Source organism: Dermacentor variabilis, chromosome 1 (genome assembly GCF_050947875.1).
Source record: "Dermacentor variabilis isolate Ectoservices chromosome 1, ASM5094787v1, whole genome shotgun sequence".
Classification (NCBI taxonomy): Eukaryota; Metazoa; Arthropoda; class Arachnida; order Ixodida; family Ixodidae; genus Dermacentor; species Dermacentor variabilis.
Genome location: NC_134568.1, coordinates 146838511 through 146864127, shown reverse-complemented (window position 1 = coordinate 146864127; position 25617 = coordinate 146838511). Strand labels below are relative to the sequence as shown.

At 48.3% G+C, this 25617-nt stretch overlaps 1 protein-coding gene across 3 annotated transcripts in view; it reads left to right on the top strand.

Moving 5' to 3' along the window:
- The window catches only part of LOC142586075 (GTPase-activating Rap/Ran-GAP domain-like protein 3), a 567772-nt gene that overhangs the window by 272037 nt on the left and 270118 nt on the right, over positions 1-25617 (top strand). Inside the window, exon 1 of one of the 3 annotated variants that reach the window (XM_075697344.1) lies at positions 1642-3717. The exons of the other annotated variants lie outside the window; for them this stretch is intronic. Coding sequence (XP_075553459.1) covers positions 3482-3717 — 236 coding nt within the window. The 5' untranslated portion in view covers positions 1642-3481. Of the gene's footprint in view, positions 1-1641; positions 3718-25617 lie in introns of those variants that run through there. 3 annotated transcript variants of the gene reach the window in all.

The window sequence follows — 25617 nt, the reverse complement described above, 5'->3', positions numbered from 1 at the left end:
GGCAAAGCAGAAGGGTGGGTCTGAAAATTAATCTGCAGAAAACTAAAGTATTGTTTAACAGTCTCGGAAGAGAACAGCAGTTTACGATAGGTAGCGAAGCACTGGAAGTGGTAAGGGAATACATCTACTTAGGGCAGGTAGTGACCACGGATCCGGATCATGAGACTGAAATAACCAGAAGAATAAGAATGGGCTGGGGTGCGTTTGGCAGGCATTCTCAAATCATGAACAGCAGGTTGCCACTATCCCTCAAAAGGAAAGTGTATAACAGCTGTGTGTTACCAGTACTCACATATGGGGCAGAAACCTGGAGGCTTACGAAAAGGGTTCTGCTGAAATTGAGGACGACGCAACGAGCTATGGAAAGAAGAATGATGGGTGTGACGTTAAGGGATAAGAAAAGAGCAGATTGGGTGAGGCAACAAACGCGGGTAAACGACATCTTAGTTGAAATCAAGAAAAAGAAATGGGCATGGGCCGGACATGTAATGAGGAGGGAAGATAACCGATGGTCACTAAGGGTTACGGACTGGATTCCAAGGGAAGGGATGCGTAGCAGGGGGCGGCAGAAAGTTAGGTGGGCGGATGACATTAAGACGTTTGCAGGGACAACATGGCCACAATTAGTACATGACCGGGGTAGTTGGAGAAGTATGGGAGAGGCCTTTGCCCTGCAGTGGGCGTAACTAGGCTGATGATGATGATGATGATGGTGACATGCAACATATAAGTGTTTTACCGAGCGTGAAAGAAGCCCGCGAATTTCCGCACAGTGCCTCAAGCGGCGTGTCGCGCGGCCGGTTGCCGCGCAACGCACATAAGTAACTCTGCCGGGCAACGCACAAAAAGTTCAGTAGTTGAGCAGAGGCCTCGAAGTGGACGCTACGCGGTTTCAGTGCGCGGTTTGCGTCATGACACAAAAGCTGCTTTATTAAAGTTTCGCGGTACTGCGACAGACCGCTTTGAAATTCCAACCACGGCCAAGCTGGCTCCATAGCGTTAAATAATATCCGGGCTCGCGACCTCGTGACTTTTTATGCTTTCTTAATTGCGTGCTCGTTCACGTGTAGCCCGTCGCCGCAACGCCGCCGGGTCTGGCAGGAGAGGCCGCTCTCGTGTTTCGCAAGCGACCGCTTATGAGCTGTTCTATATCTGAACCTGGGTATCAGGTGCGCCGGATTCATTTACCGGCTGTTGCTCCAAGCCTCCTGCTCCGCACACAAGCGCGACTGCCGTTAAGTGGTGCCAGTGACTGCACTTGACAGCGAAACGGCATCACGCGCCGTCGAACTCTGCCCGATCATTATCAGCCCGGCCTAGGGACGAGACTCGGTGGCATGGTGAAAAGGAAGAAGGGGCAACAAGCGCAGGGCGCTGATTAACCTCCGACGAACAGCAAGCAAGCGGCGCGTCGGCCCAGCTAACTATACAAAACACGCCATCGCTGGTTAGCCGCTGCGGGAAAGGCCGAAGTAGGAGCAAGGTTGCGAAGAAGAGTGCGCGCAACCAGTGCCGTCGTCGGTGGGCGGTTACCGCTCTCCGGAAAAGGCTCCGCGTGCCCGGGGTGTGACGTCACGCTGACGTCAGTTCCCGCCCCGGCCGCTGGGGAGCCCCCAACGCGCGTTTTCGCCGGCAAGCGCCGCAGTCTCGCGTCGTCTGCTACAATCCGAGGGCGCGCGCGTTCGCGTTCGAGGGGTTGTCGCTGGAGGACGATCTTGACGGCTGCACGAGGAAAGCATCCGTTGGACAGAGACGCACCCGGTCTGTTACGGTGGCCCCACGCGGTCGTGTCCAAGGCTACGTTTTTCTCGCCGGACAATTCGGTACGGTCGTCAATGTGCGCCACTTGGCTCGAGGGGGTCGAAAACTGCACTCTTCGTGACCCGCCAGCTGCACGAGATGCGTGCTTTGAAGGAGACAGCCAAGGGCTCGTGAGTCCGTCGTGATTGTGCCGTGAAACGCATCGCTGCTGCTGTTGTTGCTGCCTGTTTGCCAAAACAAAACTTTGTAGCATTTACGCCAGGCAAGTGACAGTTTGCTCCTGCGCTCATCTTGCCGTCTGTAGCGTTTCTCTCATTGATCACGTGCGCAAACTTTTTTAGCGGTGTACGGTTGGCCAATATTCAAGTTGTATGTGATTGAATAGCAACTACTTTTCGCATCATTCGAACCACTTAGTGCTTATTGCGTGTAATAAGTAGTCGCAATCTTTCGGCTACACTCGGCTGTTCATGAGTTTGGCAGCTGAGCCAGTGAATATATATGCCATAGACCACGAAAGGCAGTCTGTTTAAGAGCCACCTCGTTTCGTCGTATGTGTCTTTAGCAGCGGCGACAAGAAAATCTCCCCTCACAAGCGTTCTTGAAGAGCTTAGAGGCGACTCGCATTACGTCGACACGACTCCACGAGCCTGCTTTGTTGACCTCCGCTTCCTGCAGCTTAATGGTCACTGACACGAGAGAACGAGCCGTGTTCCGTGAAAGACGCTAACGGTCCTGAAGATTTAGACGGCGGTTACGTGCGGGCGCTGTATCAGCCATCAGGGCGCTTTTGAAGAAAGGCTTCGGCTGTTTCGACAGGTCTATTTCACCGCTTTGAGCTGTTGCTTTCTTCAATCTGGAGCCCATGTTTATTGATCTTGTTGCCAGTATATAATTAGCGTTGTCATTACAAATTGAAGTAAGACCACTGCCTTTATAGCGGCCAACGCTGTTTCGGATCGTTTCATTCCGTCTTCGTCAAGGTCAATATCGGAAACCGAATCAGACTTCAAAGACATCCTGAATTCTTTATTTGCTAAGGGGAAAAATAGAGAGGCTCATTTATTTTAAAGCGGTGACCGTTTTGCTCATTTTCGCTCGAGCTGATGCTGAAAAAGATGAAAAAAATTTAACGACATTTCTCAGAAAGTGCAGCACAAGGTAAAGTAAATATAGAGAAACAAGTTTAAACTAAGATTTCTCTGCGATTTTCTTTATTTTTAGAAAGTGGGAGCGTTTTGCGAACAGCTGTCTCGAATACGAAGCACTTAAAGACCGACGCTAAAAGGACACTAACGTTTTGCGTGGCATATCCAACACTCGATCACTGAAGCAATAAAGCAGCGGTAAATAAGATTGGGAGGTACAAGGGCGGTCAGTGCAGGCAGAGCATTCTGTTTATTCCGCGCGAGGCATTCCCCAAGCGGCTTACAGTCGGCAGCATCGAGAGATTCGGCCGAGCGCTCTGTGGATCCGTGCGTCATGATCACAGACGGAACCTCGAGCTGTCCACCTGATACGCAAACGGTGGAAAGCTGCAGAATAGGGCAGCCGTAAGGCACATCCTCGAGAACCGCCGTCTCGTCGCCTGAGATTCCACGCACGCGAAGTTGAAGAAATATCCGCACCTCGGCAGCCAAAGCGATCCTCTGAAGCCTCGGGACTCTGCCTAGCGACCTCGCGAGAGCATTGACAGGGGGACGCCCGTCTTCTGCGCGTCATGGACCGTCGCAAGAAGCTTCCGTTGCGCTTGGGCCTGTCTTCGGCCGCCGTGCCGAGCGTGAAGGTGACGCTGCCGCCCAAGCGCGACCGGTCCCGCTCCCTGTGCGTGGACAGGCTGCCGCCGCTGATCGCGCGCAGTCCGCCGGCCGTGGCCCGGGCCGTGACGCTGGGCAGGCGGTGCTCGGCATCCGGCACCGCGGACCGCCTCACCGTGCACAGCTGCTACGGACACGGGTAAGTGTGACCGGCCGCGAAGACGAGCCGCGACCAGCAGCGGCTCCTCTTCGCTCGCCTGTAGTCCAGCGCCATCTTTCTATTCCACTCGTGATTGTCCGCGCACACTTCGCGCCTAGGAGCCAATCTTTCGCCTCCTCCGATGAGTATACCACAAGTGTAATCTCATTATGGCCTGTCACGGGCGACAATTAATGTTATCAGCACGCACCATAATTTCAAAAGACAATCGCTGTGCGAACTAGCGAGAGCGCCAAGGTTGCGCTTTACGAACGTGTACAAACTTCATTGCTGCTACCACCACTTTTCCCCAAATTCCAAGAGTGGTTGGTTGGTGCCCCGTGTTTGTTGGCACACAAGTATGTGCACCGACATGCCGGCGCTTGTGGGGCACCTGAGTGCGCCAGGCAAAGGAAGCGTTTCTGTGGTTATTAGCTCAGCACTTGTGTGGTTGGCAGACATGATTCGTTCTCGTCATCCATTGAATGATAAAATATCATCTGATTAGCGGAAAGCTTAATGACAGATTATGTCGCATTCTAAAGTGCCACATGCGACCTGCTCACAGTTGCAGTCCTTTGGCATAGCTTCACACCAATGTCGATCATTTTTTTCTCGAACAAAGAGTAATACGTACTTAACGCGCCCCAGTGTGTTCCCAGCAGCATTGCACATTATGAAAAGTATACATCTGTATAAAAATTAGGGTCATGAGCAACAAGCGACCATAGAGGCCGTGAGCAGAAAGCAAACGCAATCTTTATGGTGAGGTTATTTAAAAATTTATTTCGCTTCATTTTCGCAAGTCTTACGCGCCTAATTTATAGCATGAACGCTACTAATTTTTGCGGCTGACAGCCCGCTGGAAACTATACATGCGAAGTTTCAATATGGATATGTGTCAAAACCGTCTAAATATGCAGGTATTTTTCGGCTGATAAAGAACAATTTGCGCAGAAACTGCACGATGTCGATTGAAATGTTCCGGAAGTTTTGCGAAATTTTTATTTCCTTGCAACAGCGCATATATAGCGACCGACGAGTTGTTCCAAAATTGCTCTCCTCATAACACGGTCAAAAATGTACACACAAAATTAAATATTTAAGCCTGCTCGTGAAGCCGCCGCATACGCGTTCTCGTTGTGGCTGAGGGGTTTCATTTGCCGGAGATAAGCTAAGTGCGAGCTCGATGGTTAGGTTACAGCACCGGGGCCTCTTAAATTTTCACCGTGACTTGGCTCAGTTCAAATATTGGTCTCACACGGCGCTCTGCGTCACTGCTTGTGTCAGCGAAGTGCGCCATGTAGTGTTTCAGCAGCCAAGCTCCACTGCAATGTTCCTATATTCGTGCGTACGTGGTACACAATAGACCACTGATACATAATCCAGAACATAGGCTCTCCTTGCGTGACCGGCGCAATTCTGTACTAGTAGCCGCGCATACAGAGGCCACGTGTAATGAGAAAGTATGTTGACGATCGGCCATCATGAACCCTAACGGTTCCGTAATTCAGCATGGCGTGTAAGCATGACTGACACATGGAGAACTGCTGTCTGTTCTTGCCTTGGTCTACTCGCCGTACTTCAGATTAACAAACTGGGCACTGCGTATAAAAGGTCAAATTAACAACTTGTAATTTCTCGCTTTCACCGATGTCGTTCGTTCTCTTAGTTAAAGCCAAAAGTCCTTCGCGCTTTTTCCTGGGTTCCTTTCTCACCGAACTGCGGCGTGTGATATAGATGATACAAGAGCCGCTCGTCACCTGTGGGAGCGTTAATCCAAACGTGCGCAACGGCTGTTAAACTTTTAAATTCTGCACTCTTGTCGAACATTTGCTTTTCGCGAATAGCGGTACTTGTCAATGACCTTTCCTTTACTTCTTTTTTTTTCCTTTTTAACTATTGAACGTGCCCTAGATGTGGGATCTGTAAGGGATGCGGCTACTCCTTTTCATCGTGTTACCACAAAATTTGTCGAGAAAGGGGCTCAGCTGCACAGTTGACAGCAGCTAATTAACCGCGGGTGTTTCTCACGCTGATACCAAGTCATCTCTGAAATGTTTATACAGAAAACAACTCAGCAAATATCTTGCACGCACTGCAGCATGAGTGCGTAAACATCGCTGCGAACACGAGGTGCTTATTCTCCAATGGCTATAAACATGTGCATTGAGCATATCAGAAAGAAATATATAATTATTACAGCAAAACCGGAATTTTTCTGTAAACTCTATCAGCGCAACAAGCCGGCGAAGAAACAATACTGGTACTCACCAATACGGCATCTCCACAGGAATCCTGTTTCTACGAGCTGCATGATGCTACCGCCGTTTCACGTTCCGTCAGACTAGCCGCGGCAAAATATTGATCGAATCCCGATCATCGACATCACCGCCGGGCACCGATTGAATGCAGGTTTAGGGTTGCGGTTTCTCTTTCGGATATGACAAGGGCAAAGGCACTACTACTTCAACTGAGACTTGTTCAAAGCTCATGGCAGTATGAACCTATACAAAATTGGACATGCGGACAGTCCTGGCTGTAACATATTAACTACGCCCGAACTACCGAGACTATACTCACCACGTCTGCAATATATATATATATATATATATATATATATATATATATATATATATATGTAGTAAAGGGAAATTTTACAGGCTACCTTTCAAACGTAAAGGACTTGAGCGATGCTACAAGGTAAACAGAACCAGTGTTTAATTTCAACAGCTTCCAGCGGTAGACCAGCCTTCATCAGAGAGAGAGAGAGCAAATGATAAGGAAAGGTAGGGAGGTTAACTAGGACTGAGCCCGGTTGGCTACCCTACACTGGGGAAAGGGAAAAGGGGACGGAAAGATTCATCATCATCATCATTCATCTTCATCAGAATTTACAACAACAAAAAAACACCCCTGATGACAACCGGTCTACCGGTCCAAATTACAGATTTGTTCTGTTTGCCTTGTAGGTAGCATCGCTCAATTTCTCTCTCTCTCTCTCTTTATATATATATATATATATATATATATATAATTTATTGTAGATGGCTACGAAACTCTAGAAGCAGCTAAGGACGGCACAACGCGCAACGCAACGAAAATGATAGGCGTAACGTCGAGAGACAGGAAGACGGAAGCACGGATAAGAGATCGAACGCCGATGGATGATATTCTGCTGATTAAGAGGAACAAGTGAAATTCGACAGGTGATTTAATGCGCACAGGAGATAACGTGTGGTGCAGTGCAGTAAGAGAATAGGTGCCAAGGAGGAAAAACGCATGTCGAGGACCGAAGAGTGGTAGGTGGTGCAGTAAGATAATAAAATTTACAAGGATAAGGCTCACGCAGAACAGGCATAGTCTGAGATCGCTGGGAGAGACCTCTGCTCTTCAGTGAGCATGTATGGTCGTGATGATGATGTTGATGAGCATGCAGGCCAAATATTTTTTGGCGCCAAGGCACACGTTAGACCTAAAATGCTTTTTGATTGCGGTATCAGTTGTGCAGCATCATTTTGACGCGCCGTGCATAATAGCTAAGGCATCTAATTATTGTGTTCCTTGTAAGGCCACAAAGACTGATGATTCACTGAAAGGCTTCCATTCTTCGCCCTACAACCTTCTGTGTCGTTGTGATTTCGTTTTGGAAATGCTCGAGTGCTAAAGAACCAACGTGAGACATTACTCTGTCGCACTACGTTAATTTGAAATTACACCTGCGTGGGGAAAAATGGAGTTTGTAATGTGCGTATCTGTTAATGTGCTGGGAAGAAAACGCCCACCTTCTGTGTCCCCCTCCCCACTTCTAGAGCTAGTACTTCCCCACTTCTACAGAGCCTGTATTGCGAAAGCCCATCGAAAGTGTTCTAAGCCGCGTGTCCTAGGGTCCTGTCGTACAAGCTCTCAAATGTCACACCAGATTTCAAAACGTACGAGTATCATCACAAATTTGAGATAGGAGATAACTTCTGAGCGAGGGATCTAATGACACTAAATACTTGACATTACCAATAAATCCTTTTTTCAAAGAAAGAGCGTGTTTTTTGGCATCAGCCAGTGCTTTACAAAGAAATCTCTGTTCATATTGCTCTGCATTCAAAGCTGTTACGGATTGGACCATTTGCATTCGGGCTGAGTGCGTCACACTGCGTGCGTGTGCCCTCGAAAACGGCAGCTGATTGTTCGATTACGCAAAAAGATGGTCGTAACCAAAGCGGACTGTAGTGTTCCGGAGTGCGATCGGAGATGGTTGTTCGGCGCGTTCGTTCGGTTACCGGCGCGCGCGATTGGCCTACTCCGCGCCGACGTCGCCAGCCGCGGGGCGCGGCCACGTTTTTGGTGACGTCAAAATGACGACACGCTCCTGTCAATCATCCTCCCACCGAGCTTTTCGTCTGCTAGACGCCGAACCCGACGGGAGCTGGGAAGTTTGGAGCGATCATACGGCTACGCATGGCGCGTCTGGTGGATTGGATTGGATCCAACAGGCGGCCTTTTCGGCTGCGTAATGGCACGTTTGAATCCAATCCATAGTTTAATTCGAGAAAATGGCGCTTCCGTTGGGAACTTAGGTTGTTGCGCTGGCGTTTCTAGAGGAAGGAGGAGAGCGGGTGGCGGTGCGAAACGCGTTTGAAGAAATGGCAGAAAGTGAATTCCGGCGTCGTTTTTGTTTCTCGAAACAAATAATTCGTTGGTTGTACAGAGAAATCGACAACATCATCGGTGCCAGCGAGCCACTGGAATGTTGTCGCTGCCTCTTGAAAAGTGTGCCACTCTTCCCGTCGCTTTTTTTTTTCTTTTTTCTTCTCGCTGTGCGCGGCACCACCTAGGGACGACGCAAAGAACCTTATAGTTATAAATTGCAGTAGTCACACGTACTACTATTTGAAAGCGTGTTTGGGCTTGAGAAGAAAAAATACATTTTTTTTAGATAAAGATTTAATTCATTTGGAAGACGAGAAACATTTGGTTTGCAAGCAGACCACAAACGACGGAAGTAAACTTCCGGGGAGGTCACCGCTGCCTGATTGGCTGCTCTCTCCGCCCCGCTGTCACAAATTTTGCATACGGCAACTTTGTGACGTTGCAGCAACTGAACAGAACGCGTATCGAACAAAATATCTCCGATCGCGCCCCTGGTCTAAGAGTGGTACTTGCGGAGTGTAGCTCGATTGTTCGCTGTTAAAGGCGCATTCATTCCTCTCAGCAAGCAATTTACTGGCCAAAGTTCATTACTACTCACTTCTTTTCGTGTAGCTTTCAGAACAGCAAACTCGAAATGCTGCTGACAAGGCTATTTCGCGCCACAGACCATATTGCACGCATGTTGGTAGCAGCGCGCCTGCCGCGGAAAACTACTTGTCGCGCGTCTCTTCAACGTGCTCTGGTCTGGGCTTAGTTTCGAAGGTTGTATTTAAAATGTTGACAACGCCCGTCATACCTCTAGCACAAGTACGTCACACGTCTGTTGCATATTCTACAGCAAAGGCGATTTTCTGAAACTATTCCTCACTTAATTCACCGCGTAACTGCTACCAGCGGGCGTCCTGTTTTTGCCTGCTATTTCGGACTGCTGTATCGGCGTTCCCTTTCTTGTGCATGAATTTTGCACGAAATGTTGGCGGGCGAGGCCAGAAATAACGTGTGTTTGTCGAAAAAACAATAAGAATGTCCAAAGTAATGACAACTCTGCCTGGGAACATGGTTGCTGGGGCTACGCGCAGTTATGCGGTGCACGTATCGGTAACGTCGTGCCCAGATTTGCGATCAACGTCTCTCAGTTTGTAAAACCTGCCTTTCTAACCGCTTTCTGGCCCCGCCATGTGCCGGACGCAGTAGCGGCCGTATTCCGGCGAAGTTTTGGCGCTTATATGGCCACACCATCAGGTGACCGCGCGGGCGAGTAGTATATGCGCGCCCCTCGATTTGTGCCGCTCAACAGATGCAATCGCTCAGAATATGCAGGTTATGAGGGCCCTACACTGATACATTAAAGGAAGCTAGATGCGCCTGGCTTTGAGCACGAGCATCGACACCAGTGGCGTGAGTAATTACCACAGCATAGCGCCTGATGCCTCTATAGTATACGTAGTGTTAATATTGAAACTGTTTCTTGCTCGCTCCCGCTAATTGTCTGTCGTCATGTAGATTCTTTGTAATAGTAAGCCATCAGTAAATAAATTTTTTGGTTTGTCTTTCTTTGTTAGTGTATGCGAGCAAGCTATAGCACCCAAATAAAGAAAAGATTCCCTGTACGAACAGTTGTAGCGTTCCGGGGTCGTAATTTCGATTGCGTGATGCGAGCTTGCTCGCGCAGCAGATTGTCCGGTTGATTCAACAGAGTCATGCGAGATCGCTACCGAGGCAACCGTTGTTTTCAAAAAAGCCCACAAGGTCGCCGCGGGAGCTGTGGCTGCTCCCGATAACGTTATCGGCCATTTCTTTGTTCCTGAATTTCTTAACTCGCGGCGTGGCTGTTTCCTAATCTCTGGCTGGAAGAGTATATCGGCGTGCTCCAGCTGATGTGGAAGGCAAGCAAACGAAGAAGACACATCAATGAGAGCGAACAAGCAGCAGGCGTGCTTTGCAGTGCTATCAGATACCTCGCGTTTGGCCGATTGCATTTGGAAAGTTGCGGCGCAGTAATATATGTTGGCCACGTACCAGCGGCACTGGTGGCAGTGGTTCGTCCAACTTTCATTTTCTTTTTAAATTTGCAAACTAAATAGGGATGTAGAAACGAAAATGTTTATTGTTCTCACGGTGTGATTGGAATATTTTTCATGCAGAAGTATGTCTTAACCACTTTCTTCCCTAGAATGTACATACAAATGACAGCACCGTGAGAGACATTCAGATGCGGATGTGCAGGGTTTTTCCTCGTGGAAAAATTGTGTGTTTCAAGTGCATAATGTCTTTACATACCACTCTCTTTTGGGAGACCGACCGAGAATTGCTGAGCACAAGTATAGCGGATTCCAACTTCTTGTCATGGCGGCGTCATTCCTATGTAAATACGGGCGAAAATACGACTAACGGCCGTGTATATATTGAAGCTTCTGTGCACAGTAAAGGACCCCGAGGGGTCGGCTTAATAAGGAGTTGTATGCTTATACATGCGTTTCTCGTAGCTGCCTGGGTGTAGCTTTCGGGCGTAAAACACCATCGCAAGCAGCCGGAAAAGGACGAAGAGTCACAGCGTCGCCGTTGACTACACTTAGAGAATTGTGCCCGAATTTCCTTCTTATATTGGTAGCTCCCCCACCTCCCGTGTAGGATATCAGACCAGTTTTGTTGTCCTGGTTGACCTGGCTACTTCTCTTTCTCCTTCTTTTCGGCTCTCTATGCAAAGACCCCCACCCCCATGGTATACCCCACTACTATTTTTCGCCGTGGCTACCAAACGCTTCCGGATCCGCCGGCTATGAATAGGTAAATAATTTTCGCTGTCTGACAGACTCTTCTTCTGTTGCTCGATATTGCTCAGAAAACTATCCTATAGTACCAATTAGGGGATAACTGCCATTAGTAATTGCCGCATTGTGAGTTTACGCTATGAAATTAGCTTCACTAGGATTAATATAAGAAGCCACAAGAACGTTGGAAGCCAGAAGGACGATTAAAAGTAAAAATCATGAATTGCCCACCATGCACTCCGACGCAAGCTCGATCTCCGTACTAGCGCCACATGGAGTGCTTGATTTTTCGTCTGGCAAGTTAGAATAAAACTTCATGCAACCGAATATTGGTGGCGCGGAAAAGAGCAACGTGGAAAGGAAAACACAGACGAATTACGCAGTTGCTGCGAAGAGGCAAGCACCGAGCGTTCACATGGAGCGCGTTTTGATTGGGCTGCTGCGCCCTGTCCTTCGCAGTTGAACGATTTGCACCGTTCTGCGACGGGGAACGCATGCGCATTCGGGTAAATTCGCTCTGAGATTTAAGTGGCTTATAAACAACACGCGTGGTGGAAGCCCATTTTGTTATATTCCGCGATGAAGCATCGTCGCGCGAGCTTCTGACGTAATGAGTTTCGAGGATTCTCCAGTTTGGCACACCTGGCTAACTTTGGTAAGGCGTTTTATATCGAACCTTTTCACTTGGCTCAATTTCTGCTTCGCACCTGCGATCCAAAAGTTGATCCGTGCGTTGAATTTAGTTTTGAGCGCTCACGGTCTTGCAAAATCTCGCAAACGACCCCGCGGCGTATAAAGAAGTTGCGACGAAAAGTTCGCACCTGCTGCCTGGGTAATCTTGTCTTTTGGCACTTTTGTGGATGCGCGCCTGTGGTGGGTAGAGGGCGCAACCTCGCGTTTATAATGCCAGGTGTTTCAGCGAACACTTTCAAAAGATTTTAAAAAGAAATTGCCGGTGGCAGGTAGCGCAATTTCAGCCCGTGAGCTGGTCTACTCGAGGAGGCGGACATTACTCGCCCAAACAATTGAAATTCATAATCGACTAATTAACAAAAAATCACTAATTAGATTTAAGTAATTAAAATATGGCACGTATTGTAAGTTACGTACAAATTCTAGCCGGGGAGCTCGCAAGGAGGATCCACTTGGAACGAGTTCTCAGGGCGGCACCAGTTTCGAGATATTTATTCGCGAACTTTGCGGAGAAATACACTTGCGTTCCAGTTACTTTTGTGCTTCAACGCATAAAACGACGTTTTGCTAAGAAAGTAACTGAAACGACAGTGCATTTTTACCTCAAGTTTGAGGGCACATACCTCGTGAATGGTGTAATCCACACAATTCTTTTTCAAACAGATATGCCTTGCAGTCTCACCCGCTAGAATGTGTGAACTACAATATGTGCCATAAGGTAATTAGTTTAAAACCTTAATTAGTGATTTTTTGTTATTTAGTATATTATTTACGTCAATTTTTTGTACAAGTAATGTCCGTCTCTTCGAGTAGACCAGCTCATAGATTAGAATTCCGTTATCTGCCACAGGAAATTTTTAAAAGCTGTTGAAGTATTTTGAAATGTTTTGAAAGAAATATTGTTGAAATAAATTTTGAGATGAGCAAATTAAATAAAAAAATAGGTGTTCGCTGAGACACGTGGTTTATATATGCTAACTTAGACGAGAATATATGTAATTTTTTTAAGGCAAAAGCCGAAGTAGGAACTTTTTTTTTATTCTACGCGATTGCTAGAAAAAAAATAATCAGAAGAAATTTGCGATTGCAACCATCGCCAAGCTGTGCAGACTGACTGCCTTTTTATAGCATTTTCCCGCAAACAACAACAACTAAAATGTACTCAAACAAGAAAGCACGAAAAATTATTTGGTAATCTCTTGTTTCAGTGCATATTTTTCAAGTACTATTGTCCGGTTCGTCTTAACTCGTTAGCGACAGCTTGTCAGGAGCAGACGTCCATGTAGAATGACTCGTCTGCCTGTGGTACTGATATGGTTAGAGTTCCTAATTTTTCGTTTTTAACCGGGAAACATCAGTACTCCCAACACAATATTACAAAAGAAAAAAACAAGAGGGGCTGGGGTATTGGGGTGCATATGAATGACTCATCTGCCTCTTGTACTCATATGGTCAGAGTTCTGAATTTATCCTCCTTATTTTTCGTTTTATTCTAGATAGTTTTGTAACTTAAGATGCTATGCCTTAGGTGCAGTGCATATTCAGCACGTAATTGGCACTCATTTAGATGTGTGAGATGTAGAAACTATAAGTGGCTTGCGTCAAAAAATATTTCGTACGACTGCTATTATCTCCTTGTCCATCATGGCTGAGCGAAGGAATACAAATACTCGACTTACTTTTATTTAGTTTGTTGTTTTCTTTTTTTACTTAGTGAATGCCGAAACATAATGCGCACTTGATTTATCACTTCGCTATTTGGTAACAGTGTCGCCATATGTTAATATATTCGCTGAATACCATGGCCGCTACGTCAGACGGTTCCATATGCTTATCAACGTCACTACCTCAAACCAATTAATTTTGCTTTCTTCACCCTTACGTTACATATACACTGACAAAAACGCAAATGGCAGAGTCACAGATCGCCCTAATGGCAAATACCACTGGAATTGCCGGCTGAAAAAAGAAGAAAAAAGAAAGAAAGGTTACCCCCCTCCCACCTTTTCGGTGTGAAAAAATATCGACAAATTCCTCTAGAACCTTGCGCAAGCAAAAGAAATCGCTGAAAATAAAAACAGGCATGATTTTAATCCGTAAATATTCGAGTGTAAGAAAATCTCTGGGTAAGCACACAAAAAATGCAAAGAAAGTGTCCTGGATGTTTGAACAATAAACAGGGAAATCGCTGAACCGTATAATACAGACCTCAGCAAAAGAACCGCGGCGGAGGTGAAGCAGGCGTTGAGCACTCCCCATACGTGGGCCGATCCCAAAGATTGTGCAATGCCGGGCCGACCCGCGGTGGAGGTGCAGTTCGCCATTAAGGGACCCACATTCACAGCTTTGCAGGTCATCCTTCTGCACAGAGTGGAAGGGCACTGAGATATTTTTTTGACCGCTGTTAATAGTGCGGTCGTCGGGAGAGCTCTAGACTGGTCCAGAGTACGAGCTGTTCTTTGGTGCTCGTGATAAGCAACAACTTAAATGTAACATGCGAAAGTGGCGGTAATTTCAACCTTACGCTTCGAATTTCAGGTGCATTGTGTCTTAATTCGACTCTTCATTGCCTCCCTCTCGCTCCGATTACAGTCAAGAGTGGAGCGCCTTTCTTTGAGCAGGCCGACATGATTACGGCGTGACATCGATTGAAACAGCAGTGTGCGCTACTGGTGACACCAGCTCGAGGCGTTGCGATTACGCCTTCAGCAGCCGTATTGTCTTTTCTTCTTCGCTGAACCAAGCGGAAACGTGAAACCGGCCCACGATCAGGCGCCGCGCGCACAGTCCGCTCCTGCGCACCGCACACGCTATCGAAGGGGTGCTGCGAAGAAGGCGGGGGTAACGTGCGACGCAGCGGCGCCGACCTTGTCATATAACTGCGACAAGTGGACGCGGTTACTGGCGCATTTATAGGCGGCGAGTCGCCATGAGACCTATCGTATGGTGTGATCGTCAGCTGTACAGCGTGTTTTGCTTATAGAGTGCGGTATAGACAACGTGATGCGGTTTATTGCTCTTATAACACTACGCGATCGTGATCGTGTTGCTTCCAACTTTGACAAGTTGGAAGCGCGGACTAATCGCCGCGGTTGCTTACTGGCTATGGTGTGGGGTTGCTAAGCACGAGGTCGCGGGATCGAATCCCGGCGGCTGCGTTTCTCTGGTGGCGAAATGCGAATATACCCGTGTACTTAGGTCAAGGTGCACGTTAAAGAACCCCGGGGGGTCCAAATTTCTGGAGTCCCCCACTACGGCAGGCCTCATAATGAGATCGTGGTTTTGGCGCGTAAAAACTCGTAACTTAACTTGAAGCGCGGATCACCACAAGGGTCGTTTTTACGGTGCTTGCTGAGGGAGTGGTACTTCTAATGACTTGAAATTTTTTTTTCGCTCCTGGAAATTTCACGTAGTTAATAGAAGGCGTTCAGGAGAGGCCTCTGTCTATCACACATATTGAAGAAGGTTGGGCTCAACAATCCACCCTGGATGACTCCTCTATTATTGTAATGCTGAGGTAAGGGGTCGGGCCTACCTCGATGAGTATGAAGAATGATCACATTTGTAGGTGACTAAATATCCAGAGCTATATCTTGCCGCCTAGCCCTACTGCCCCTAACACGCGGAATGCGCGCACGTGCGCACATTCACCGCTTTCCCCTCTCTTTCTGCTTTTTCCTCTTCTTGTCCTCTAACGTAGGGTAGTCAACCTACTGCTTTCCTAGTTAGCATACCTACTTTCCTTCTTTTCTCCCTCTATCCCCCCCTATGACTGCTTTAAGCGCGGGCTACATGGAGCGAATTGTCACGGCGAACGCGGCGCGGCGAACATGGGCGCGGCGGCAAGACGTCGAAGATGCGCTGCATAGCAATACATGAGGCGAACAGCGGGCGGACGCCGCCGCGAGTTTGCCGTGTTGGCGCCAGTGTTATCAGACTTAGCATACGCGTTGTGGTAAACAATGAAACAAATATAAGCGCTTTTTAAGGTGGCATATACCGCTTTTATAACTGAAAAATACACCAGCACTAGCGCAGACACCAACGTGGTTGCAGAAGACGAGAAAAGGCCGCGCGCGAAAGACCAGCCTGCCTAGCGACCGGAACTGGCGCCTCCCGATTGGCTGTCGTCCGCCGCTGCGCGCTCGACGCTTCCGGCGGCCCGACGAAAATATTTGGACAGACAGATCGGCGGCGGCCGTCAAATTTTTGGACGCCGGCCGTCGGGCGTTCGCCGCCCAAGGAAGTTCGTCGCTCGGACGCCGGTTATTCGCTCCATGTATTCCGGGCTTTACTTACACGCCACCTACTCCCCCTCCTTCCCCCAAACCTACGCTTTCTTTCCTTTTCTTTATGCCATAGTGGTCCCGTTACCAACGTACCCTTGCTGCAGAAGAATTACTGCACTGCTTCGTGGAAAACATTCAGGATGGCGTAAAGCACCGCGCTTTAGCCGCCCTAACTGCCTGTGACGGGGCGTGCCGGCGAGCTCGCCCTCATTAGAGTGTTCAATATTATAGGGAGAGTGAAGCAAGACACAGAAGCGAGTGAACCTCCAAAGAGCGACAGCAAGACCTACCTCGATTTATCATGTCATCGATTTATCATGTCGATTGCAATGATATTGATTGCTTCAGTGCGCGGGCGGGTGTGTAGCAGAAAAGAGGAAAGTCCATTAGACAGTATCGACGCTCTACTCTGTGACAACTGTCGCCACGCGAGTGACTAATCGACTGACTGAATAGAAAAGTCACACGAGGAGTAAGCAGCACCTTGTTCCACGAAACGAACAGGCACGTTTGCCCAGGCACCCATCCTGACGCACTGGTGATCGCCGCACCGCTGGTGCATTTCTTAATTTATTTAATGCCTTCTCCTTCGAAAAGCTCCGGTGGTCGCTTGCGTAGAAGATATGAAAACTTGCACTTTTCCGTGCGCGCACGCGCGGCCATTCATACAATTTCGAAAGTGTTCACGCCTGGCAGAATCATTTTACCTGCGCAGCAGTTCGCGCTTCGCAATTAAAAATTCGACCCGGGAGGGACGAATGCTGGTGATGAGCGATATATAAGGCTAACACTCGAGTGAGCTTTGTTTTAGTTCGCATAGTGGATGGTCTGCAAGCACTCTGTTTTATTTCTTGCTTTCTGAAGAAACACTAAGCACACCGGGATGATAAATTATACCGGTGTCACACGTACACTTCTACTCGCGATAGGGGCCGATCCGGATCGAGCTTGATCTGGATCGGGTGTTGTTACACGGTCATTTGCGATCACGGTCTTGCGGTATCCGGATCCGGCCGATCGTGATCCGAGATCGCGATCAGGCCCCTTGATCACGATCGCGCCCTCTAGCGCAGTATTCTGAGAACGCTAAAGGCAAAACGTGAAGGCAGCTCAACAAGAAACATCTAAAAACCTGTTTACCAGCAATAGAAATTTGTAAAATTTAAATATTGACGAAATATAACCGTATTGTGCAAATATGAAGCCAATGCGTTATGCAGTTCTGAAAGTTGCCGACGTTCAGCAGGCGATAATAACTCGATCCGGATCGTTGGATTGTGTAGCAACGAGTATTGTTGATCGGGATCAAGAAATCCCATCCGGATCAGCCCCGATCGCGATCAGAAGTGTACCTGTGACACCGGCATTACATTCCGAAGCGAAGCTTTCTTTGCCTCTTCTCCCGACTTTCCGGGCGCTGCTGCTGCTGTTGTGGTGCAGTGGCTAGAACTACAGTGGCCATTCTAGACACTGTAGTTGTGGTCTAACTCGCACGCGCCGCTCAGATTCTTGCAACGCCCCCAGAGGGCGCTCGCCTCCGCGTGTCCCTAGTGTTGCTGTATATGCTCCCGCAGGGAGCAGAGTTGCGCATAGGTCCGGTTTATGATCCAGCTCCGCAGTGGAGCCACTCCTCGCGCGCGCATTTACAGGAACATTACGTGTCCAGGCCGGAGCCGCCGCGGCAGCGTTTCACAGTTTGTGTGTTTTGCACGTGCTGTGCTTGCTTTCCTATGCGACAAATATACAATTGCTGGGCTGTGCAGCTCGCGTGCTAGGCTGTGATAATGTAAACATTACAATCTCCGATAGCCTGAAAAGAGCGCTTGAAGCTGGTGTCTCTGCCGGTAGCCGTGGTAGTGAAACACGCCGCGCTGCCGCGTCCGTATGTGAAACGCTCGAATGCTCCTTTCCAGCAGCCGAACGCGCAAGAGCACTTGCTGACTAGCCGTTGTTGAGGAATTGTTCTTCTGTACACTTCTGCCACGATGCAATGTGCCATGTGAGCCAATGATAATGCTCAACGCTCTCAGAGATTGTGAACAATGACGCACAACAACGCCTCAAGCAAATTGACACGTTTCATTGTGTGTTCTGTGGACTACGCAGACAAACAGTGGTGGTGCACGCAAGGTAACGTTTAACGTCAACTCACCCCTCTCGTATTGGACTATAAACACTGAAGAATTTACACATTCGCCACCGACATCACCGCTAATTATTGTCAGTCAGAGCAAACAGCATACAAAGCTTCGCTTACGTCGATTCCCACACTGCGTGGGATCCGCATATTTTCCTTCCGTCTAATCTCGTAAACCAGTGAAGTGCGACGCTTGCAGCAGCAGCTCTCATCGCCTTGCGACACGCCTAATAGCTGCCGGGGCGCAGCAGTTGCCGCGCATGCTGTGTCTCGCCACATACCTTGTCGCTTTCAGTGCTTCACGCTTCGGGCGAAATTGTCACTTCTTTTCTCGCACGGTCATCGAAACATATAGCATTTATTTCTACTCACTATCATGCCCGCCACGACAATTGTTCTGTCAAGTAGACCCCCTTTTGTTGCAGATTATACAGTGTATTATACACCGCAAAGTATACATCGAAAGATAGCTCGGTCGCAGTGTTCTCGCGACACTGCAGTGCACTGAATCAAGAGAGTCATCTGGCTCAGAACAGCGTTACTTTAAGACTGGCTTTGTTGTTTCTGCCAAACATTAGTAGCTGGACAAAGGGTCCGAGAAGGGTGCAGGCAAGCGGCCCGAATCTCTTTTTGTATGTGCATAACATAAAGCTTCAATGGAGAGTGTCATATCGTAACCATCACCCAGCTCCTGGAGAGTAGCATGTCAGGCGAACAGCCCGGCTAACATCTCCCGCATATCGTTAGCGCTCGTTTCCCTCTCTCTCAATGAAGAGTGCGCTTTAATCTAGTGGCGCTACATTATTAAAGAGATTTCCAACGCTTTGTCCAACATAAGAAGGTAGGCCTTCCTTCCTCTTTTCCAACGAGTGCTCCAAATATTTTAATAATCACAGGGTTCACACTAGCCAAACTTTCTGCAATAACCATCGACCCTATATTTTTCCGCTGTACGGCTTTTGTATAATGCGCTCTCAGGTTCTGCATTACACTGCAGTTGGAGCCAGACCTCGAGCAGGCTAACACGTTTGTACTTTGCTTTTCGTTTCTCTGGAAGAGTGGGTGATAAAGAAAAGCCAAGAAATATTCAGTGCTACACTCGGCCTGTAGTGGTTACTTGTTTGCTCTCATTCGCGACTCCGGTTTGTTGGGCGCCTAGTGCCTTGCCTCAAAGTAAAGAAAGACGTGGAGGCGGAGTTATTACCGTGCTTGCCGCTATCACCGCCAGCTACTCTGAGGCAGCAGTAGAGGCGCAGTAGCAGGCAGCGCTGAGATGCAGCGTTCGCACTCATTCTACAGGCGTGCACGTTTGTCGAAAAATCCCTGATGTGCGTACCTTATCTGACGGTGTTTTGGGGTTCCAACTGGAAACACGACTGGAGGTTCACTGCAGGACAAGCAAAGAAAACACACCAATCACTGTCGCTAGTTCAGTGTCTAAGATTGCTTAACATCAGATTATTGCGTACATTCAACAGTGGAAGGAGTTTCCTGATTAACGCTAAATAACAGGATACCAAGTTTTCTAACGTGCATAAGAGTACATAATTTTATTACTCACGCAAGAGTATTAGTTTTCACCGAACCGACGCATATTTGGGACGTCTATGGTGTTGTGCTGCTAAGCACGAGGTCTCGGGATCAAATCCCGGCCACGGCGGCCGCATTTCGATGGGGGCGAAATGCGCAAGCACCCGTGGCACTTAGATTCAGGGGCAAATTAAAGAACCCCAGGTGGTCTAAATTTCCGGAGTCCCCCACTACGGCGTGCCTCATAATCAGAAAGTGGTTTTGGCACGTAAAACCCCGCAATTAATGTTTTCTTAGATGGCGTCCAGATTCATCTTTGTCTTGCGATACGCCTGGTGTGATGAACACATTCCATGACTATTCCAAGAGATAGCATATGCTAGTGCGGGACCCATTGGAGAAGCTGTACCATGTTGGGTGCAGTGGACACTTCGCTAGTGTAGAAATCATAAACGCGGGGAGGGCAGGAACGGCGGGGGGCGGGGGGAATTGAACACCCCGCCCACCTTTCTTTCTCTTATCCATTCGCATAAAACTGCGTACGCCGCTATTTGGCTTATGTTTCGTTGACAGCGCGAGGCAGAGGCCATTATGCGATAACGTATTTAAACTGAATACGAAGACTGGGCGATGTTTCGCCATGTAATTGCAAATTAAGACAGCGCCGACTTTCCGCCTTTCGCATGGTACAGAAGCATTAAAAACGTGCGAAGAAAATATTGACTTCATGTATTAAGCGGTTAGCTCCAAATAAAGGAAAAGGAACACAAATGAGGAACAAAAAACCCGCACGTGCATTGCTGCGGGTTCGCGCCCGCAGCAACCATTGCGCCTTAGCGCTTAATACGCAATTCGTTTTAAAATAAATGGCCCAACTTGTGTTTGTTAACCAACATCCTACAAGCCGCGCGCAGTACTGTAGTGAAGAGACCAATTAGTTGCGATTCAAATGTCCTCTCAGTATGCCATAATCTTGGTTAAGGCGCGTCTATATGTTGAAGCAGCATTTAGCCGTCACTGAACATAGCACAGGTTCTAGGCGGCATCCTATATTCCTCGCTTCCCTTACTGATGGGACGCTGCCTGCATCATTTTTTTTAAATATATGTGTACGGAGATGTTGGCGCCTCGCAGAGGCACCGCTACTAAGCTTCTCCGACATGCCATAAAAAGAGGAGCACAATGGGAAGAAAAAACCCATTGCAATTAAAAAGCCCTCAAAAACGAGCTCCCGGGAGTGGCTCGCAAGTCGTGACACATAAGCTACAAGTTCACAATCCGCGATCCCGCCCGCAGATCTCACCTCGTATGTTCATTGTACGTTCTTATATTATGGTATATGGTATATTGTGGTGGTGTCCATGTTTCTTTTTCTTTTTTTTTTCCTTTCGCGAATTTCGCTCCTGAATATCTAAGCAGCCGAAGTAAGTACAGAACTGAAAATTTAAGTGAAAAATTAAGGAAATCAGCAAAATATTGCAGGAGATTGGCCACGCTAGCATCGTTGTTGCCCAATAAGTTCTTTTGTCGGACATGCGCTTTCGCACATAGCCAAGTTGCGTCTACTCTCCGCAGCGTCTCTTGCGATGTAAAATGACCCCTCTTGTGTCTAAACCCTTAAACGGGTGCTCAGCTCTTTTCTTTCTTGTTCTTTTCTTTTTCAGCAGAGAAGACAAGTTAGAAAACTCGTACGCTGGCGCTTTTAACCACTTACTTGCATTCTGTAACAACTTGCATTATATTGGTATACAGTTAATAACTTTCAGTCAGTCATCTTTTTCCTGAAGCGATCCGGAAGCTATCCATCACGATGACAGGCCAGCAAGAAACTCGCAACAGTCCTGTGCCCGTTTCGTTTTGTTCGCCACATCTTCCTTGGTTCTCGATGTTTTGGGCCTATTGACTGAAAGCGCGCTCCCAAGGCGCTTGCATAGCGCGGGATGTGTGTGCGTGTGATCTGAGATCGAGATGATCACAAGGAGAATCTCCTCCTAACATGTGCTATGTCGGCAGAAGCGGGAAAGACGAGTTGTTTGTTGTACAAGCGAGCGAGAAAGATCCGGGGCTTCACGTGCGCCGAAAGGCGTCGTGGTACGGAGCATTCGATGCTGCCGCGCGTGTCGCGGGCGCATTGCTAACAAGATGTTTTCGGTAAGAGAAGGGGGGGGGGGGGGGGGCACGTGGGACAACGTCGCTTCTGGTGCACGGTAGTCCTCCGCCGAATGCAGCCGGGGAAGGCGACGCACGCGCATCCGTTGCAAGAATTACATTCAACCCCGCGCGCGCTCGTGTGAGCGAGAGAGAGAAGGGAATGAAGAGCGAAGGAAAAGCAGACTCTATACTCGCCCGCAGCTCTGTTCTCGGCGGGGCCTCGACGACTCGAATTTTGCTCCCTGGCGTACATACCTCCGTTCTTCGAATGCTCCCTTGCGAAACCTCATCCCCTCGCGCCACTTCAAAACAAAGCGCGTCACGTTTCCAATTTCTCCACTCTGCCTTGCGGCCGGAAACGCCGCTCCGCTTTTGTCTACCCCCCGCGTCAGATCTGACACTCTCTCCCGAGGGAAGGAGGGGGGCCTGTCTTCACTTGCGAAACGTTAGTCGCGACGAGTTCCATCTGCAATCGCTCTCGGCGCCGCGTGTAAGAGCCGTGCTGCCTCGAAAGCGATACAATATGTATGCAACGCGCACCGACTGTTGCTACCAGTGGGCCTATGGGCCGCCGCATCTTCGGTGTCACGCGACGGAGGTGGCCAGAAGTGGAAGACTAACGAAAAAGGAGTGTGCATCTGACTGCGCTTCGCCTTAAGAGCTGTTGCGTCCTGTTGCGTGTATTTTCCTTTTCATGTCTTGTTGTGTTGTTATAACTGCATGCTATCGGCGACGTTGTGCTAGTGCTCCCACTTGATCCTAGCTTGAGAACGTGGCTTCCTATTTCTCCGCACTGAGTCTATTTGGAGCTTGTGCTTCTATTCCTTCGAATTCATCCGGGACGGCTGCTGCTGCTCTTGGCGGAAATAAACTGGCAGCGCGCTGTGTCGCATTGCGCCAGCATAGCTTTTCTTTTCTTTTCTATTTTTCTGTAAGCGCTTTGTTTTGTAAGTATTCCGAATAAGCTTTTGTCAACCGCCGTGCTTGCATAGTGGCTATGGTGTTGGGCTGCTAAGCACGAGGTCGCGGGATCAAACCCTGGCCACGGCGGCCGCATTTCGACGGGGCTGGAATGCGAAAACACCCATGTACTTAGATTTCGGTAAGCGGTAAAGAACCCCGGGTCGGCAGAATTGTTCCGGAACCCCTCACTACGCGGTGCGTCATAATCAGGTCGTGATATTGAGACGTAAAAATCCATAATTTTACTTTAAGTTTTTGTCTCTTTATTCTCAACCAAGTCACAAAATGGCGATTACATTCCCCGATACAGCAAGTACTGTCACAGACGTCGTACGCACACACTGTTCAGATAAGGCTCCGTCCCATAGTAGCAATAGTTATCTACTTCATTCTTCTTCTTCTTTGTTTGTTTGTTTATATGCTTTTTTTTTCTCGTCGAGTAGACGTGGATGCCGTGGCTATTTACCTTTCCTGTGCTTTAATTGAGGCACGAAAAGTGACTTGCGCATCCCGCTAAAGATACCTACGCTCCATCGCGCACTGGCTAGACCCTGATAATTTTTTTAAAATAAATCTTTCTCGAAACTGGGTTAAACAACGTTTTTTCTTTCGTCTTGCGTGTATCCTACCGCCGAATATTACTGGTAGCTGAGTACTCATCAAAGAAGCAGACATTCGACGTAACTGCTTTCTGAACTGACTGTGTAGGGCCAGACGGCGTGTTGTAGTAGAATTTTAGCGGGAACTCGATACGCCACTGAAGCGTACGATTGAACTGGAGTGTTTGAAACCACAAGGGAGAAAAACGTGTGTACGTGAGGCAGAACAAAACTCGTTATGTGGAGCGCAACGTATTCGTGATAGCGCCTCGTTTAATTCCCCTGCTTTGCGGGCAACTTACATGCGCCACTGAAGTGCAGTTAATTATTCACCTTAAGCTTCAGCCAGTGTCCCCAGGCTTCACATATACCGGGTGTCGGAAAAAGTAAATGCGCAGGGAGAAAATAAACAAATACCATGAGGACAATAGGGAAGGACATCGCAGTTTCCCGCGCGATATGAAGCGCGAGGCATGTACGTAGTTCGCCCGATAGCGTCTGTGAGGTGCACTCAAAACACACGTTTACGAGAGCAATGCTCTCGTAACACTGCAGGAGGTGCATACATACATTACCCAGCACATTGAACAGATAACGCCAGCAACATTTCGCTGAACGTTTAACAATATGCGGCGTCGTGTGCACACGTGTGTTCAAGGCGGTGGTGGACGCTTTAAGCATCTCCTCTAGTGATCAGTGCACTGTCGTAAGTAAACTTAAAAGTGTAAGACCACAAATTCCACTGCACAGTTACTTTTCGGTAACCCAGTATACACGCGTACAGTTGCACAATCCGACCGCATGAGTGACTACTGTGGTACAAGTCTATTTTTAAGGTCACAAAGTTCAGCCGCTCTATACTTTCTGAAAGCGCATTTTTAGAGACACCTGCATGGCCGTGGCTGTACAGGTATACGATTCCATGCGTGCACTGTTTCGTAAGAAATAAGACAACTATGGTGCTAACTGGTAATTGGAGTGATGTAGTCCAGAGCAACCTCTTTCCCCCTTGTTGCGTCGCTCTTGCTCTTGGGAGAGGAAGTTCAACCCGCAAATGTACGCACAGAGGAGAGCACGAACCGTTGAATTTCGAGTCTGCAGTCAAATGAGCATCGGCCGTGCACCTGGGAGGCGCGATTGCAGGTGAACTGGGGAGGCGCCTCTCGAAGCCGCCGCCACTTCGAGCAAGAATGAAACAAATAGCGAAATAATAAACGAAGCACTAAAGAATCGAAAAGGCGAGATGCAATAGCACTGTCATGTACATAAAAGGAAAGAAAGAAAAACACACAGAATTTGCTTCAGGAAAGTTTGCGCTTTCATTTAGGGTCATTCTCAGAACAGACCTTCCATGAAGAGTTTCCCAAGAGACCGCATGAGAAAGAAATGTTAGAAAAGACAGAAAAAATTGTTAGAAAAACGGGACGTCTCCGTTCCTCATTAGAGGTCACGCCATGCGGCGCCGCGAGCGATGGCAGTTGGGGAGCGAGGCAGAAAGGAAAGAAAGAGGCGAGAAGTTCGACTACAGCGCAGTCACTGAAATCTCGCAGCACACTTCTGCTCTGCGAAGAAGTTAGCCGACCAATTAGCCACGCGAGTGCACTGCAACGCGCGGGACTCGAGGGAGACGGAGGCGTGCGTAAAGTGCGCCACTGGGCGCGAGTCCGGCCGAAGAGGCAAGAAGCGCCGTATACACTCAGAAGAAAACGGCACCCTCCTTCGGGATGTGATCCACGGCTTCAGGAACATATCGCTGCCAACTTACTGGGTAGTAGACAACTCGTGCACATAATATATATATATATATATATATATATATATATCAGTGTGTGTGGGGGCGTAATGTGCACGAGAAAAAACGAAACCGCGGGGCCCGATTTCATATGTCCTCTGGATAGTCAGGAGGCTTCGCCAGGTTGGTGACGGAAAATCAGCAACAATACCTTGATTATGGCAAGTTGGTTCACCTTGACAGCGCTCTTAAAACATCGCTATGGACGAGGACGAAAAGTACGTAAACGACAGGACAGGCGCTTAACTTCAAATTGGGGCTTATTTCGATTGACTGGCTATTTTATACACATTGGGCAATCAGGAACACATCATCACACACAAGATTT